The sequence below is a fragment of the Ailuropoda melanoleuca genome, chromosome 16 (genome assembly GCF_002007445.2).
Source record: "Ailuropoda melanoleuca isolate Jingjing chromosome 16, ASM200744v2, whole genome shotgun sequence".
In the NCBI taxonomy this organism is placed as follows: domain Eukaryota; kingdom Metazoa; phylum Chordata; class Mammalia; order Carnivora; family Ursidae; genus Ailuropoda; species Ailuropoda melanoleuca.
In genome coordinates, this window is record NC_048233.1 from 74,391,141 (window position 1) to 74,410,375 (window position 19,235).

The 19,235-nt window shown below is 35.9% G+C and overlaps 1 protein-coding gene across 1 annotated transcript in view; it reads right to left on the reverse strand.

Moving 5' to 3' along the window:
• Positions 1-19,235, reverse strand: part of PHF21A (PHD finger protein 21A) — a 187,981-nt gene that overhangs the window by 133,766 nt on the left and 34,980 nt on the right. The window contains exons 6-7 of the mRNA XM_034644695.1: positions 14,676-14,708; positions 12,433-12,498 (exon numbers count right to left, since the gene is read on the reverse strand). Of these exons, the coding sequence (XP_034500586.1) occupies positions 12,433-12,498; positions 14,676-14,708 (99 nt within the window). The remainder of the gene's footprint in view (positions 1-12,432; positions 12,499-14,675; positions 14,709-19,235) is intronic.

Here is a 19,235-nt window from a genome sequence, read left to right on the forward strand (position 1 = left end):
TTAAAAGGTGATGGAGGTGGGAATAGGAGAAAAGGTGACAAATTAAACACATTAGTTGGAGATTTCTGGGGCCTCATTTTTCAGAGCAAAGGAATGTTTGGTGCTTAACTGACAGAAACTAATAATCACTCTTGTCATTTTCAGACAGAGCTAGTCAGAAAGAGGTTAGCCAATCCCTACTGATTTACACAAACATTTGCTTCCTGAACTCGGAGTAAATCAACTACAGAGAACATGTCTTCTGTGAAGATAATTTTACAGGGCAGCCTCTCTAACCACTACCATGTGAAGACAGCAGCCCAACAGTAAACTTCTTTTTCCTATCTGGTTCTCTCACCCTCATCTGTTGGGGAAAAGAAATGCAGGAATCTGTGATCTGACCTGTCATTTATAGTGCTCAACATTTAAAAAAACTGAAATCCGTAAACACCACTGGGTTTTGATAAACTCTGGTTTTCCTGAATAATGTACGTGTGAAAGTATTGTTAACAAAGGGATATCAAGGCTGCTAAGCTTCAAAGGCATGGAATATTAATATTAATAACAATGGTGACAATATAGTTTATAAACAAATATTTTAAATATCAAACAATTTTAAAAATAATTTATAGCTCACATTTGAAATAAATTACATTATTTTCTATAACAGATTTACCTTCTTATAATATATTGCTTTGGCAAATAGTAAAATTATTTTTGCATTACTTGCCCTAAAGCAGGTTGCTAGCTTGGGGGGGGCAAAGGAAACTTTTCTAAAACCAGCAAGAAGCACTAATGGATATTTTAACTTTATAGTATTTTAGGATTCACACATCTTCAGATATACATTATAATTAATTTACATTAGTAGAGAAAACTGTTACAGTTATAGATGGAGACAGACACTGTTGATTGCTTTTTCAACATCCATTATTCTCTATCCCTTCTGCTTCTTATGCTAACAAAAACCAATTTTGTTTGGGTGTCTAGCCTCCGAATGTTTGAGAGGCAAATCCTCAGCTCCAGAACCTAAATCAGTCTTGGATCCACTCTTCTTGCCGGTGACTACTTTAAGCATTGGCATGTGACAAAAATGGTCAATGAGATGCAAAGTCTGTTGAAGGGCCTCTAACTAAGGTTTTCCCTGCTCTTAAAAAAAGAGACATTTAAGAATAACTGGTCCTTTTTTTCTTTTGCCCCAGAATGTTCATGTGTGAGGATACAAAGCCTGGAGTTACAGCAATGACCATGAGCAATGTTTGTGGACACACTGAGGGGGGCGCAGCAGAAAGGACGAGAACATGGGTTCTGACGGTATTGCTGAACCACTGAACTGGACGACTCTAGCAACTCACTAGGTGAATAAGTCCACTTATTGTTTTAGCCACTTTTACTGAGCCTTTCAGTTACATACAGCTAAAAGCATCTGAACTGGCAATTATAATGCCCATATTACAGATAAGGTAACCAGTTCAGAGAAATTCAACAGATACAAGGCCAGTCACGAATAGAACCTCTTGCTTTTCTTTAACAAATGTTTAAATACCACTGTGCGTGAAGCACTAGGTAGACACCGGGTTTTAAGTGTGAAGAGAACATAGTTCTGAGAGACTCACAATCTAGAAGGGAGACAAACATACCAACAAATAGTTAAGGAAATGTGATAAAGAGAAATAGAGCAAGGAGCTATCAATTCACAAGAGAAAGGATTTAACTATGCCAAAAGATGTTAGGGCTGAGTATATCTGAGAGATAGCAAACTTTTTTCTTGAGTGATTTAAAATTTCAAGAGACAACTTCCTATGACTCTTATATTTCAAAATAAACATTTTTAAAAAAGCTTCCAAAGAAACAGATGTAAACTTATGAAAATAATGTTGAATAAAATAAGGAAGACAGAAAAATATATACCCTACATGATTTCATATACAGGCAAAATTAATCTATGCTGTTAGAAGTCACAATAGTGGTTTCTCTGGTGGAAGGGAATCAGAGTGAAATGAAGAAAGCACAAAAAAGTTTCTGTAGTAAATATCTGATACTGACATGGGTGCTCGTTATCCAGGTGTTTCAGCTTGCAAAAATGTACCTCAACTATTTATACATATACATAAATATATACACATATATGGGTAGTTTTCTGTATTTATACTACACTTTAGTAGTTTAAAAGACTAGTATGTTCCTTATTTAAAATATAGATAATAAGAGTATAAAAAGTTAAAAGTGCCAGCTTCTTTGGTCATCTCTCTGGAATCCCACATTTCTGAGAGGAAATCACTATTAACAGTTCCACGTAAATAATTCTAAATAATCTAGAACTTTTCCCACATATTTTCCTTTTTTTTTTAAAGATTCTATTCATTTATGTGAGAGACAGAAAGAGAGAGAGAGAAAGAGAGAGAGAGAAGCATGAGATGGGGAAGAGCAGGGGGAGTAGCAGACTCCCCACTGAGCAGGGAGCCAGCCCGCCATGGGGCTCGATCCCAGGACCTGGGGATCATGACCTGAGCAGAAGGCAGATGCTTAACTGACTGAGCCCCCAGGCACCCTCCACATATTTTCAAGTATAAATAACCATGAATGCATATACACAGATTTTTTTAATATTTTGTATTTTAAATAATAAATCATACTATAATGTTTTACAATTTGATTTTTTTACCTTCCATTCATCTTTCCACTCAGTTAAGTACTTCATAATATGCATATATTGTTAACTCTTCTGTATTACTTGCTAATGCACACTAATAAATTTGTAGTTGTTTTCAATTTTTCATGTGTGGCTATTTTCGTACTGTACTGTTCTGTAAATGAGCCTGTGGGTCAAACCTTTGCTTACACTAGGTTTAGTACTAAACAAAGAAGATAGGAAAGAATATTCCAGGTCGAAGAAACGATAGAGCATAACCAAGAAAATTTAAGTATGTGTCAAGTCTGGAGGACAAGGTGTGTATGAGTTCAATGGAGAGTCTCATGGGTGAGATAATGAGGGGTTTTCGTACGGTTTTCACCGTAAGAAGTCTGGATTTCCTCCTAGAAGTCTAAGACAAAGGGAGCTACTGAAGCATCACAAGCAGGAAAGCCAACATATGAGGGTTGTATTTTGTATCTTCCTGTTAATAGTGAAAGGCTGGATGATAAAGATAGGACTGGATGCAAGGGGTTACAATTACGGATAAGAGATTGAGAGAGAGACAAAAGGTCCATGATGACTTCCACATTTTGCTTGGCCGCGAGATAAATGGAATGTCATTAACTGAAAAGGGGAAGAAGTAGTAGAATTTGAAGTGGGTGGATTTGGGGTTCTATCTGGAGAATATGGAGCTCTGGGACATCCAATAGGCGGAAGCTGAAAATGCACATCCGTCTAGAGCTTAGGAGAGAGAGGGGAAGAAGAAATAAAGATTTGGAGGTCACTGGCATTCAGTGGTGGTTTGAGGCTATATGTCACCCACGGGGGAAAAACAGAACAAGATGAAAAGGAAGACAAGGATGAAACACCACAGAATATTAATTTTTAAAGGGGAGGCTGAGGAAGAAGTGCCTGAGAAGAAAAGTGAGTAGGTGCATTCGAAGAGGTCAAAGAACTAGAAAGGAAGGTTCTTGGTTCTCTGAAGAAGAAAACCTTAAGGAAATGGTCATTAATCTGAAATGCTACAGTTAGTTCAAGTGAAACGAAGTAAAAAAATGTTCTTTAGATTTGGCAATTATGTTACTGGAAGTTTCAGTGAGCTCACCAGAGCAGAAAGGAAAATGGAAACTGACTGCAGTTGGTTGATAAAGGGCTATATGTACGGAAAAAGTAACATCAAATAGAGACTAAGCTAAGTTTAAGCTTTTTAAGAAGTTTAATCATGAAGTGACACAGATACAAGGCAATAGCAGAAAGAAATTAAGAAACAAAGGAACTCTTGTTATTTAAAAGATAAATGTAAACATGTTTTATAAGGTCCGGAGAAACCTAAAGAGAACCCAAAGAATGTACAACAGATAGAAATAAGTGATGTAGCCACACCACAGAGGAGGCTGTTTCTAGACATAGCAGGCTCCCAGACTGCTAGCCTGACTCATTTACTGGTTTACACTACTTCAATTCATAAAAGTTTTCCTTTTCTGAAACTAAGATAAAGCTGTTCTGAATTGAAACAGTTAAAAATGTTGTTGAACATTCTTAAAACATTCAAGTAGGAAACAATACAGAGAATATTTTTTCTCAAAAAAGGGGAACTGAACTATTTGAATGGGAAATCTTTAGTCAAATGCCTTAGCCTGCACATCATAGGCCACCTTACTAGACTACTAGCTTCTTGAAAGCATAATGAGTTAATACATTCAAAAACACTTGCTACATATCTACTATGCAAGCCTGAGGGGTACAAATATGAGCAAGACGGATTCTCTATCCTCAAGAAGTTTACAAATAATTACAACAAGGAAGAGAGGTGGGCACAAATACCATGAGTACACAGAAGAGGGGTATCTCATTTTGCCTGGAGAGTGGAAAGAAGTCAAGGAAAACTTTCTAGAGGATCTTTGCTTACACTGGATCTTCAAAGGATAAGTAGGAATTTAACAGGTAAAAAGGAAAGAGAATTCCTGCTGTAGAGCACAGCAAATGCAAAGGCACAGAGAACTGAGAGAGCCCAGTATACACAGGTGACACCAGAGAACTTCTGAGGTGTGTAAGGCAGGGAAGGAGGCAAGAGAGTCAATCAAGAAAGAGCTGCTGGGGCACCTGGGTGGCACAGCGGTTAGGCGTCTGCCTTCAGCTCGGGGCGTGATCCCAGCGTTATGGGATCGAGCCCCACATCAGGCTCCTCCGCTATGAGCCTGCTTCTTCCTCTCCCACTCCCCCTGCTTGTGTTCCCTCTCTCACTGGCTGTCTCTATCTCTGTCAAATAAGTAAATAAAATCTTTAAAAAAAAAAAAAAGAATGAGCTTCTAAAGGCATCAGTGCTAATGAGCTTGAACATCTTGAAGGAGATGACCAATCACAGAGAAGTAACACTGCAAGATTTTCTTTTTTTTAATTTTAATCCCAGTGTAGTTAACATTCAGTGTTATTATTAGTTTCAGGTATACAATATAGTGATACAACACTTCCATCTATCACCCAGTGCTCATCAAGACAAGTGTACTCTTAATCCCCTTCACCTATTTCACCCATCACCCTACCCATCTCACCTCTGGTAACCATCTGTTCTCTACAGTTAGGAGTCTGGTTCTTGGTTTGTCTCTTTTCCCCCCTTTGTTTATTTGTTTCCTTTCTTAAATTCCACATATGACTGAAATCATATGGTATTTGTCTTTCTGACTGGCTTATTTCGCTTAGCATGATACTCTCTAGATCAATCCACGTTATTGCAAATGACAAGATTTTGTTCTTCTTTATGGCTGAATAATATTCCATTGTATACATACATCTTTATCCATTCATCTATTGATGAACATTTGGGTTGCTTCCATAATTTGGCTAAATAATGCTGTAATAAACAGAGGGGTGCATATATCCCCTCAAATTCTATTTTCATATTCTTGGGTAAATACCCAGTAATGAGATTACTGGATCGTAGGGTTCTATTTTTAATTTTTTGAGGAACCTCCATACTGTCTTCCACAGTGACTGCACAAGCCTGCGTTCCCACCAACAGAGCACGAGGGTTCCTTTTTCTCCATAACCTCACCAACACTTGTTTCTTGAGTTTTTGATGTAAGCTGCTATCTCATTGTGATTTTGATTTGCATTTCCCTGATGATGAGTGATGTTGTACATCTTTTCATGTGTCTGTTGGCATCTTTGGAGAAATGACTATGTCTTCTGCTCATTTCTTAATTGGATTATTTGTTTTTTGGTGTTGAGTTTTATAAGTTCTTTATACATTTTGATACTAACCCTTTATCAGATATGTCATTTGCAAGATTTTCATTCTTTGCACCCTCCAGGGACCTAGTACCATGCCTTTCACTACAGAAAACTCACAATAAATGTATGAGGAATAAACAGAAGAGTCAGAATCTTAGAATGATAAAGACATTTGAAAAAAACACAGATCTCAGGGAGAAGGGAATAAATTGAAGGGAATAGATTATTTAAAAGCACAAAGTAATTTACTAATAAAGTCAAAGTTATACTGGCTAAGGCCTGTTAAATAAGCACCTGTTGTGCACACCACCTACCAGTCAAAAGTTAAGATTAATGTTCTCCAAAGAGTCAAAGTGAAGAGTCCTTAAATACAGTGCTTGAAAAAAGTTCCACAAACTTAGACTTTGTCTAGATTTCCATTGCTTGAGGAAAATCCTCTTCAAAAAGTAAGAGATGAGCATAGAAAGAAAAAAAAATACAACAGATTCCAGTAGTTTAGTGTCAAGACATGTAACATCTGATGATGAGTGTTAAGAATTTCAAATTGAATTGAAAAAGTCATTCCATGAGGTGCCTGGGTGGCTCAGTCGGTTAAGCAACTGACTCTTGATTTTGGCTCAGGTTGTGATCTCAGGGATGTGGGATCCACACCGTGCTGGGCATGGAGCCTGCTTAAGATTCTCTCTGCCCCTTCCCGCTCCCTCCCCTACCCCGCCTCTGTCTCTCTCCCTCTCAAAAAGAATAAAAATAAAATAAAGTAAAAACTCATTCTGTTTGCCAGCATCAAAAATAAATGATCAGAATGAACTAAGAAGAAAATTGCCCTAACGTAGTAAGAGAAGCAGACTGCTGCATTTGCCAGAAATCACCACCTTACTTGATTCCCTCCACCACACTCAGGTAAAATGTCCTACAATAACATGGTGCACATTATTAAAATGTGAGTTACTTCACTAAGCTTCTTTGTCGATATTTGATTAGTTAGGTACAACTACTGGCAATAGTGAAACTGTACTCCGAGAATAAAGGTTAAAAAACAAAACAAAACAGGGGAAGAAGATCCCCTGTGTACACAAGAGGAAGTAAACTCAACAAACAACTGGGCCAATGGTTTCTCATAAATACTGTGCAGGAGGGATGAACTTGACTAAATCCTAGGGAACTCCAAAGCTCTGGATAAAGATGAGGTCAGATTCCCACCACAATTTAAGAATCTCTACTCTAAAAAAATAACAATTTTAAATTCTAATGTTATGAGCCAATCACACTAGTTTGGTTATGAATGAAAAAGGGTAACTTTCTATGGTCACCAGCATCAGAGGCTGGAGACAGTCATGTATCAGGTTATCATTATTAGACTACAAGAACTAATTTACTTACTTGACTCCAAGGCAATGAAGCCTAAAGGCAATGTAATCATCATGCCTAATGTCCTATTTCAAAAAATATTTGGTAAAGGTCCACAGAATAGTTTAAGAAAATAATTTACTAAATATAACGGAATGAAGAATACAGTGATCTGGATTCTAGTCTCAAATCAGATATTAATCAATTATATATGTAACCATGGCTAAGTCACAAACAGACCACGTCCCATTTTATGCATTACAATGATGTACTTACTCATGACTGCATTAAATGTTCTAAGTCCTTTAAAAAAAGTAGTACTTGGGGAAAAAAGGAAGTAGTACTTGACGTGTAAGATGAAGGTGTTCCATATGCGATGAAGTTAACCACTATGACTAAAGCTAACCTATTCTGTTTAAACAGAACTTACCTTCAAAAACATTCAGTGCACTCAACAGATACATGTTCCTTAACTCCTTAAAGGCATTATTCAAACATTCCATAAATAAGGAAACAGACATATTAAATTATTAACTCAAAATCTATGAAAAAGTCTGTTACAGAATCAGGACTAGAATCAAACTCCAGTTTCCCCTCCCCATCCACAGTCTACTGTTCAAGTCACCTATTTAGCTTAAATAATGTTGTTCTATGCATCAGAAACATAATTAGTTATGACAGGAACAGAAACTTCTCTCCCAAAGGCTTCAAATCCATTTTAGTAAAATATGTTCAAATTTAAAATGAGAATGGTTTAATAAATGGCAACTATTTATTAAACCCAGAAAAGTATTTCATCTTGTATTAGGTTAAGCAATCTGTAAGGAAGAGAGATCATAGTTTTTAAACATAGAGTCAGAAAAGCAAACCAGTAGCAAAAACCAAAGACTATGAAGGTGTCTACCTCTCTAAAAAAGGAAAAAGAAAAATAGGAGAAAGGATGAAAGAAAAAAAAAACCTAAAACTGAAATGTTTTTAAGGAATACTATAGAATATATGTGCCATGGACAAATGGTTTGAAAAATATACCTCCAGCTAAGCATCAGATACCTATTAATCCATCTTCCACATTAGCAAAATGCATTTCACACCCCCCCCCCGCCCACAGGGTATCTCCTGGGAAAAACTAAGTACTGTCATATAGTCTGTTAATCTGATACAGCGTTTTCTGGAGGCTATTTGGAAATAAGTAGTAAAAATTTGTGTTTTTTTAAAATATATATACTTAAGTTATTTTATACTAAATTTAAGCAAGTATGATAGATGGATTATTGTTCTCAATTCTTTATATTCTGTTATAAAATTATACATCCATACTCTTTGTCATGTAACTTTGCAGGGCTTGGCCACATGATTTGTTTTGGCTAATAAGATTTTACAAGACCTGATGCCAGCAGAGGCTTAAAATGTATTCTGGGAGTTTGGTCTGCTTCTGGTATTTTGGTGAGATGGATATGCCCCCGGTAGCTGCTGTCTCTTCAGGGTAGGCCTCAGAGTGAACAGGTACAGAGCAGATCTAACCCAACCTGTGGCCTGGAGGCAGGGCCAGCCAACCCACAAACTGAAGTAGATGTGTCTAGGCCTAGATCGGGAAAGCAGATGTGTCCAGCCTAGATCAGGAAAACCCCCGATGATGTACAGACCCAGTGTGGAAATAAGCATTGTAAGCCACTCAATAAAACATTAGTTTGTTATGCAGAACAATTACAGCAATAGCTGACCAATACAACCAGTAATCTCACACCTAAGAATGTGTCCTAAGGCAATCAGAGAGAAACAAATTCACACCCGTATTTCTATCATAGCTATATTTATAATAGGAAAAAACTGGAAACATCCTATCATCAAATGTTAGAGGAATAACTAAATTATAATCTAGCCAGACCACTAAATATTTGAACCCAACACACTCAAAAATGTAAGATGTGCATAACACTTTCAGTTTAAAAAGCATAAAAAGCAAGATGACTGTTTTAAAAAAAATTCTCTAACCTTTATTCTGACAAGCAAAAGACCACACATCGTGCCAAAATGAGGAGGGAGGGGTAGAGAATAAGAATGAACCCTGTTAAAGAAATTAATAGTTGCTTCCACACTTCAGTATTACTAGCGTTTAAAATAGATGGATTCTCTGATTAGAGTGGTTCATATACCATGAGGAGAATGTCATTGGATATTTAAATGCTAACTCTCTCAAGAACAGACAAAAGTTTGACGTTAAAATTTTTTTAAATAATGTTTCTTGTCTATTTCTGGTTATAAAAAGGAAACATTTAGTGTAGAGATTAAAGCAACTATTCATAAGACCTTGAAGAAGAAATAAACCACCTGTAAATTCATCACCTTCCAACATTTCAGAGTGACTCTGTTTCTATATGTACTTACATGTTTACATACATCTATACATATGACACACTCAAAAGTGGGATTATAATGCATATGAAGCTGCATGTGCTTTTTCATTTGCTTTACCATGAGCACATTCTATAGCATTTAAATATTTTTGAAACCATGATTTTTATTGGCTCCATAACATATAATTTGTTTCATCAATCAAGTCTGGGGATTTCCTGAGTTAAAACTGTCAACCACAAATTAAAGTCCTGTGGGTCAAAGAGCTAACTTCAAAATCTGCAATGGGGAGTTTATTCAAAAATCTCAAGTTACAGTTTGAAAACACTGAAATCTTCTAACCAAGAATTCAATGAAATTCACTGAGTTTTAGCCATGAAAGATGCTCACTAAAGACCATATTTTCCCAAATGGAGCATAACATTTCATAATTAGTCTTGAGGAAGAAACTGATTAAGTACCAAAGACTGAGGTAGTAATAACAAATAAGAACTAATAAGCGCCCACTGTAAGAATTAATGACTATCTACAATGTTTTTTTAATAAAGCAAAAAAAGAGAATGTATGCATTTATTGTACAAATTAGGTTTTCAAGCAGATAGAGAAAAAATGACAACAGAAAGTGAACATAGTATAAAAAGAATAGAAACAAATAATGATAAAGGATTAGTAATTGTTAATTCCAGAATATGACATTCTTTGTACTTTGCTGTATTTAGCGTTTTTCTCACAACTAAAAAAATTAGTGTTAAATTAAAATATTTGTCATGTGAGTAAGGTAATTCAGATTTTAGTTATTAAAGTAAAAGGAAAATCAGTGTTTTGCCAGAGGCTAAGCAGATCTTTTGAGAAGGAAAAACAAAATGCTAGGCATTCACCATTAGGCATTTGTTGTAAAAAAAAACTATTTTAAACTGAATATCAATGTTTTATGTCAGGAATCTGTCTGAGGAAGGCCCAGCTTTTGAACTTTATAGCTGTGCTTTCTTCAAGTACTAGCCTATCTAAAAATGATATATTTTCTGTTCTATCAAAAGGCTGTTTTAACAGTTAAGCAAATATTTTAAAAATTGCAAGATTGCATTTCAGTTTCTGACTCCGTTCTTTTCACTTTCTTTACTTTGTATACCTAAGGTTTTCCTGATGCCAGGCCTATTTTTTAAAATTCTAGTTTCTAAAATCCAAACTTAGTTCAGATGACAGAGTTTACCACTGGCTGAAACATCTTACTGAACATAAACGGTTGCAATTTTCTATTAAGTGAGGTCCCTAGTAGAAAAAAGAAATTAAAGAATAAAAAGTTATAGAAATAAACCAAATCTTTACATCAGTTCTCGCAAACAAAAATTTTAAATAAATGTAAATTTTTTCAAATGCCCCATTTTCCCCAAATGTAGCTTCAGATTGTCTTAACTTTGTGACAGCATCCCCCACCCCCTAACTCCACTAATCAGTTCTCACCTTCTTTCCCTGCTGGAACACGTGAATTTTTCAGCAAAAGTGACTCATTCATTGGCATCTTGTCAAACTAATCCTGAAACTATAAGGAGGCTCAGCGCTAACAGAATTCTAAAGCTAGAACACTTTCACTAACACACATCATTTTGACTTTAGAGAACTGAATCACTTTCAGAGCCAAACACATACTAACAAACTCTGTTTATATTTTTCCCTACAAATTGTTCTCCACCATGTTACCTCCTCCCAATTTTAGTTTGGCAATTCCCTAATCTAAAATATCTCCTGTCTCTAGAGAAGACAAGATGGGGGAATGCAGAAGCATAAGAACAGGAGCGGGGAGGAAAAAAGCAGTTGTTCACTCAGCTTGGAAAAAGATTATATTCTGAACAATTAACGACTCGTATCCATTCCACATAGTTCTTGAAACTTATTTCTCCCCTTAGTTAAATGAAAACACCATAGAAAACAATACAAACACAATCAGAAATTTTCAGAGATAAATTACTCTCATTACTATTATTTCACTAAATAAAAGTTTTTTAAAAAAAAAACACATGAAAATCAATTACTGAGAACTATTTAGTCAAAAATCTTCAATAAGATGTCACTAGCAGGAACTACCAATTGCAAATTACCTTATGCTTTTGGTTCACACGTTCACCTACACCAAGATAGAAAACTGCTCCTTTTAACCAGAGGGAGAGTGGTGGGGAGGGAACAAGGAAACAAATGCTTTGTCAGATTACCACAGACATTTACTTAGAGCTCTATCAATTGTCACGCTCCACCTGGTGGCAGGAGCTGCGTGAATTGGTGAAGTAGAGGTCATTATACAAGAAATTCCAAAGAATACTTTCCAGATGTCCTTGGGAAAAAAAGTAAGATGCTCTTCTCTTGCTCTATATAAATAAATCTAACAAGTTTCCCCCAAAGTTTTTTCATATAATAGGTCACTATCTAATAAAGAATAACATAAAGGTATGACAATAATCAGAATGGGAGACCTACATTTACAGCAATTGATTTACAACCATTTTCTCCACGGTAAGTTAAATGTCATCTCAAGCCTTTAAAACAGGTTAACAAGACACATCCAGCAACGACAAGATTCTCTATCACATACTCCCACTAACTTTCTTTACCTCTTTCCCCTATGGGTAAACTAGAGTTTAATTAACACAGTTAACAGCAGCCTGCCACATTGCTTTTAGGTATTTGCCAGTAACATATACCCATGGGATACTCTAGACACTGATTTCAACCAAAATAAAAATAGATAAACAGAGCTCAAACAAAATTAAAACTGAGTCTGGCTGCCCACACTTATTTTCACACATGAGGAAAAATAGCAGTTCTCCTAGAAGCCTCGAGCAGACATATCTTTAGAACACAATGTTAAAAATATGCACCCCCCCCTTTTCCCCTACCTGTTTCTCACTCAAAGCTGTGATTTTGGCTTGGAGTTCATGAAGCTGTTTCTTTAAATCAGCATTCTGATTGGAAAGAAAAAATATCTGTGAGAAAGATATTTCATTTGTTAACAGAATAGTAGCAAGAAGACTTTATGCATACTGTATCACAAATGATGAAGCAATCTTAAGCATTTAGCCAATCAAATCTGTCATGCATTAAACTGTAGTCATATTATCACCACCTAATGCACAGATCCTAAATGTAGCTCTTAACACTGGAATGGGGCAGTTCCTTTGCAATTGTTTCAAATTACAAGTTTTATATTTTAGCATCTTGTACTGTAATAGTACTCCTTTCTATTGAAATATTGTTATTCTTTATAGAAAGTATCAGTTGACGAAAAACCTAAAGCTCCACTAATCAGACAAAAGCAGGAAAATGGAGTTATAAGTATGCATACACGGCATGCTTAATGGCATTATCAATAAAGATAAGAGTTTTTTCTCTACTTGCCCTCTCCCTTATTTAGTAGAGTACATTTGTTATTTTAGCCTAGATTTGAAAAGCTGTCAGTGCTGCAACTGCCTTAACACTACATCATTCAAATTAACACACTGACTACCAGGGTATTTTCTCAGTTCTAAAATTCTAGGAATCAAAAAAGAATACTATTTCAGATGAGATACACTGAGCGTGCTTGCTTTTTACTCAAGTGGGGAAAAAAATCCAAAATTAAAATTTTCAAGTGGTTAATGTAGCAGGACAGCCTACTAACAGACTGAACACCACTCCAATAAAAGACTACTTTTTCTTCATTGTTTCACACGCATTTCTTTTGATTCACCCTGCTTGGTCTTCTGCCAGGGTTGGGGCACAGATCCTCCCCCTCGACTTTACCCTACACTGTCTTTTTTTATAAGTATATTTGATATATTGATATAAGGCTTCACTAATGAGATCACTCACAAGATTGTCCAACAACTTACTGCCCCCTCAGATTCTTTTGAGTTAAGACTGCACTGTTACATGACCACCAGCTCTATTAGAAATGCTAAAATTTTCTAATAATATTTCAGTTGCTGACAATGTAGGTTACCATATTAAATATAAAAGAGACTATTAATCTAAAGTCTACTGCCTCTTGGTTTCCTAAATCTAATTTAAATTTTAATATACTTTAAAAAATAAATTAAAATGGAAAAGCTTCTCAAAGAAGTAAGACTGTCAAACAGGACTTTAGTGTGGGCCATCAATGCCAACCCTCAGAATCAATGGATTGTGTTAACACACACTAGTTAGGCCACTGGGTGCTAAGTTTTTGGAGAAATGAATATATTTCCCACTTCCAAAGAATCAATCTGCTTCAGTACCATTCTTTAATCCAAGAATTTATTTTCTCAACTTTACCATGAAGCATGTGTATGTTTAACAACTACATATATACACACGCACACACACACACAAACATATATATACTTATACAAATATAATGGGTCTAAGTGTTCTGTGAACAGATTTATGGTAAACAAATCCTGAAAGTCTGATAAATACTCTCCAAACTTGTGACCCACTATCTAATGGCTACAAAAGAGACACTACCTGAACAATAAATGTAATCATCAAAGACAAGATAACTTTTTAGGAAGATTTCTCTTCAGGAATAGAGAAGAAAATGCCTAAGTCAAAAACTCTATGAGAATTTAAAGAGAAGGCAACATCTGCTGGATTATTATACAAGGTACTTTTAAACCCCCTTTAAGAGCTCTTTCAAAGATAAATTTTTTTAAAAGTTCTTTAAAAATTATTCTGAAATTATTTAATCATAGTGGAATTAAGTATTTAAATGTTCTGTACTATACCTGTACTATATAAGCTATGAGAAGGTAAGGACATAATCTGCTATGTATATGTCCTGGGCCATATACAATAATTTGGAGAATAAAGAAAGCCTCAAAAACTGATTCTGAATAAGTAGGCTTAAATGAAATTTAAGCCATATGAAGACTATTAACTCAACTTTCCCCCCAAAACAATCAAAGAAATGAACATAAAAGTAAAATAACAGAAACAAAAATAAAATGATAGCTACGCTATAATAGAACGACTGGATTTTTCCAAACCCTTATAACATGAAGACCAAATATGCTAAGAGATGAGATAGTTTCTAAAACTTAAGTCCTGGTCTATATTTTAGTATCTTACAGTTATTTTAAATTAATTTAAATTAAAAATTAAATGAATAAAAGTAGTATTTTACCTGTGGATCCTGCTTCATTTGAGCAACCAGTTTCTGGTAATAAAGAGGGAAAAAGAGTCATCAGTCTTAAATATTAACCCACTAGGCTAATCAGACTTGGCCCCAAAAATCTAAAGTTTTAAGTTCACCCAAAAAAATGAGCAACACACAATCAGAATAGACCAAAAGCTTCTATGATCCATATAAAAGGTTAATGAGACACTCTTCCTAATATATACATATACATACATATATACCTGTGTGTATACACACACACATATATATAAATAAATCAAAGTACCGCTTAATGTTTGAAACGAAAAGCTCCTGCTTTTTGACAAATCTGGAGATGGGGCGGGGGATGGGGGCTTTTAAAAAGCAATTTAAACAAGCTGGATTCTCCAAAAGCCGAACATCCCTTTAAAATGTTGTCATTGTTTAGAGACCCAAAAGGCCTGGAAGGAAGCTGGTCCCATAACAAAACAGGCCTGTTTGTATACAGCAAAGTACAGATTTGGCAAGTCTGTTGGTTTGGTTCTTACCACAAAAGGAGGCTAGTGTCAGCTACCGACTTTGCCACCGTCTTCTCTGCGGGGGGTGTACTCAGTGGAACAGGGATGCTCCGTATTTGAGAGTAGGGAAATGAAGGAACAAAAACACAAACTCTGCCTACCTGTGTTCCTCTGGGAAGGAGAGTGCTACCAGAATACTTAATAAGAAAGACCTTTACTCAAGAAAGCAGAAGTCCAAATAAATGAAAAAGAAAGAAAAATGGGCGTCTTCTGACTTAACCCAACTTCGAAAAGCATCCCTGCCCAAAGATAACAATAACCAGGACAGAAAAATTTGAAGGATAAAAAAATATCAGAAAGTTGATTCCTAAAAGTACCCGGGAATAAGCTGTTCCCCAAGTGAATTTTTCATGTAACTAAAAAATCTGTCCCTCTCTTCAAGGTACTTTCAAATGTTTTAGTCATAAAATATTTCTAAAACGTATACTTATCTGCCTTCTTAAACAGAAAAAAAGTCAGCTTTGATTGATACTTAAGAGGCATGATTACACCAATTAATATACTATTCTATAAACAGCACAATAGGTCCTTATAATAAAGCACCCAAACTGCTATGATTTAAAGAGTTCTTGTGTCTGCATTTTAGTTTTTCAATCTACTTCTTAAATGCCAAGGAGTTAGCTAGCAAATCTTGTTACTATTATTACATCTCCTCCAACAGCCCCTGAACCCCAACTCAAATATGCGGCTTCTGATCTGCTGTGTGATATGCACAGTGAACTAATTCTAAGATGAGCAAATAGGTTGTAATAGCTTAAGAAATGCCCCTTGAATAAAATGTACACTCTTCGGTGAATGACTTCTGACATTTATCGTATTTGGTCAAGAGCCTTACTTCAGGTGTTAAGAAGCATTCTGGATAGCTGAGGATGCCAACCATGTAATCTCCATACACACAAGGTATGCATTACTATATTCTACTTCACGTGTGACAACAGTAACTCTTCTATATCCTAGCTTTAATTTACAAAACAGTAATAACACACTTTCCAAGAGCTCAGTGAAACTAAAACACAACTTTATACATATATATTTTTTACCAGTGCAGCCTAAAGGCTAGCCTCTTTTTTCAGTGAAAAAAGTCCTTGGTTTTCTTTTTTAATTTAGTTACTAGAGAGCTGGCTGCTACATTAAAGTTGCCTTTTTATTTTTTTTTAAAGATCTTTGTTTGAAAGAGAGTGTGTGCATAAGCAGGGGGGAGGGGCAGAGGGGCTCCATCCCAAGATCCCAAGATCATGACCTGAGCCAAACGCAGATGCTTAACCGACTGAGCCAACCAGGGCCCCTAAAGTTGCCTTTTTAAAGCCAAAAAAGGTTTTCTCTCATGACACTGGAACTTAAAAACTGATAACCACACTAAGCCTCCACTCCTGGAGGAAATAAATAAACCAACTTTTCTATCTAAGAGTAGTGAAGCTGCATCTTAGACAATCAGAGGCAGGACGAGAGAAGCTAGGCAACTTAACTAGAGCATCCAAATCCCTAGTGACTTTAAGCTGACACTGTGTTATCAAAATGAAGCTACTTTATTTTGCAAGAATGCAGCAATTTTTTATGAGGATATACTTTATGCTGAGGGTTGGCATAAACTACAGTCCACAGACAAATCCAGCCTACAGCCTGTTTTTATAAATAAAGTTTTATTGGGACACAGCCACACCCATTCATTTATATATTATCTATGGCTGCTTTGTCTATACAGCAGAGTAGTAGTGACAAAGACCATGAACGTCTCACAAAGTATAAAACATTTTACCATCTTCACAGAAAAAGTTCGCTAACCTGTGCTTTATACTATCCTCTGTTCCATGTTAATACTCCAAAAGTTTAAATGTGGTTTCCATCAAACCTATGTAAGAGTAATTAAAAAGGCAATTTCTCAAAAAAGATGAGATACCCACCACAGGCCATTATTATTTAACATTCACTCAACATCAACCCATATGTACATTGCAACTTTCTCAGCCATCTCCCTATCCATAAAGAACAGAAATCCACTTCTACCACAGCAATACTTTCCTAACATGCATCTATCCCTTAAGCTCAATTTCAGCCCTAATTCCATCCCTAACTGGAAATGCAAAGGGGAAGCTTTTGCTCCAGTATTTAGTCAAATGTATGATCTGGCTTTGGCCTCGGCCTAACAGCCAGTGCCTACACTTTGATGTCATTTCTGGCATTCCTGAACCTGTCATGATCAGTGATCGTGTAGGTTACCATATATCCAACCAGAATAACAACATCAGATTTACAAACAAGGCACGTCACTTGTATTTACTACTAATACTCAGTATTTTTCCCCAAATAGGAAAGTATTCTAAATGTAATTACAGTGCAAATATATGTTCTGTAAGTATATAAGTTGAAGTATTGTCAATCAACATATAAATAAGTGATTATTATTGCACAAACAAAATGTGTAATAATTCAGGATGAATATAAAAGCTCCTGATTTGTCCTAAAAAATAGTTAAATATACTAGGAAATAAACAATGTAAATATTAAGAGACTGGGATAACTTTCAGAAGAACATTATATCTCTTTTGAGTCAATAAATGTAATTTTAAAATTAAATTAGATTTTAAAAAGGAATAGGGGCGCCTGGGTGGCACAGCGGTTAAGCGTCTGCCTTCGGCTCAGGGCGTGATCCCGGCGTTATGGGATCGAGCCCCACATCGGGCTCCTCTGCTGTGAGCCTGCTTCTTCCTCTCCCACTCCCTCTGCTTGTGTTCCCTCTCTCTCTGGCTGTCTCTATCTCTGTCAAATAAATAAATAAAATCTTAAAAAAAAAAAAAAAAGATTTTAAAAAGGAATAAATATTAAATTTTTTTAATTATAATTTTCATAAAATTGGTATGCTTGAATTAAAAATAAAGAAGCAAAATAATATTTAAGAATTCTCATTTTGGGGATGTCTGGGTGGCTCAGTCAGTTAAGCAACTGCCTTCAACTCAGGTCATGACCCCAGGGTCCTGGGATCGAGTCCCATATTGGGCTCCTTGCTCAGTGGGGAGCCTGCTTCTCCCTCTGCCTGCCGCTCTTCCTGCTTCGGCGTTAGCTGTCTCTCGAGTGCATGCTCTCTCTGTGACAAATAATAAAACAAAATTTAAAAAAAAAAGGAATTCTCATTTTTAGGGATGCCTAGGTGGTTCCATTGGTTAGGCATTAAATTCTTAATTTCATCTCAGGTCATGATTTCAGGGTTATGAAATAAAGTCCCATGTTGGGCTCCACCCTAGATGTGGAGCCTGCTTGGGACTCTCTCTCTTCCTCTCCCCCTCCTCCACCGCCCTCTCTCCCTTTCTTAAAAAAAAAAAAAAAAAATTCTCATTTTTAGTAATTTAGTTCAATTTAGGAGATGAGTCTTTCAAGAAAGTCTTATTTGGGACTTGTTCATATCTTGTGAGGATGAACTAAAAGCAGAATGTCAATGCTGCCATCTCCAAATTTCTTGAGAGGAAGACTATCTCCTAACATCACGTATAACTTCATTAAATATCTTTGATCCATACAAATTTCAGATTGGTTATTGTTCTCCAGAAATTCCTTCTATGATGATGTCAGTTCTGAACAAATTATGAATTTAACTGTTGTCATTTGCCATTCAGCCAAATTAAGTATTCAACACAACTCTAGGTTAAAATACTTACATCTGGGAAAAAGACAAGCTTGATTTTATAAACAGATTTTTATTCTCCTCAATTAGTAACAGAAGCAAGGCCAAATAAAATAAAATGTGCATAACTTATTATATACTAAATTTCTTAAAATTACCATAAAACAAAACACACTTCACATAGAGAAGCCCACCTGTACACAGCAAACTGTAAGGCTACTGCTGAGCAAGAGTTTAAAAGATCCAAAGCAGAAGCAAGGATTTCTGAATCCACAGACATTTAAAAGTGTGTGTGTACGCCTTTGAAGCTTTCCTGTAAGCTCTCATCCACCCTAATTCCAAGCAACTTGCAAATTTAGTAGTTATCAAAAGCCCAAGGGGTGCTTCTAACAA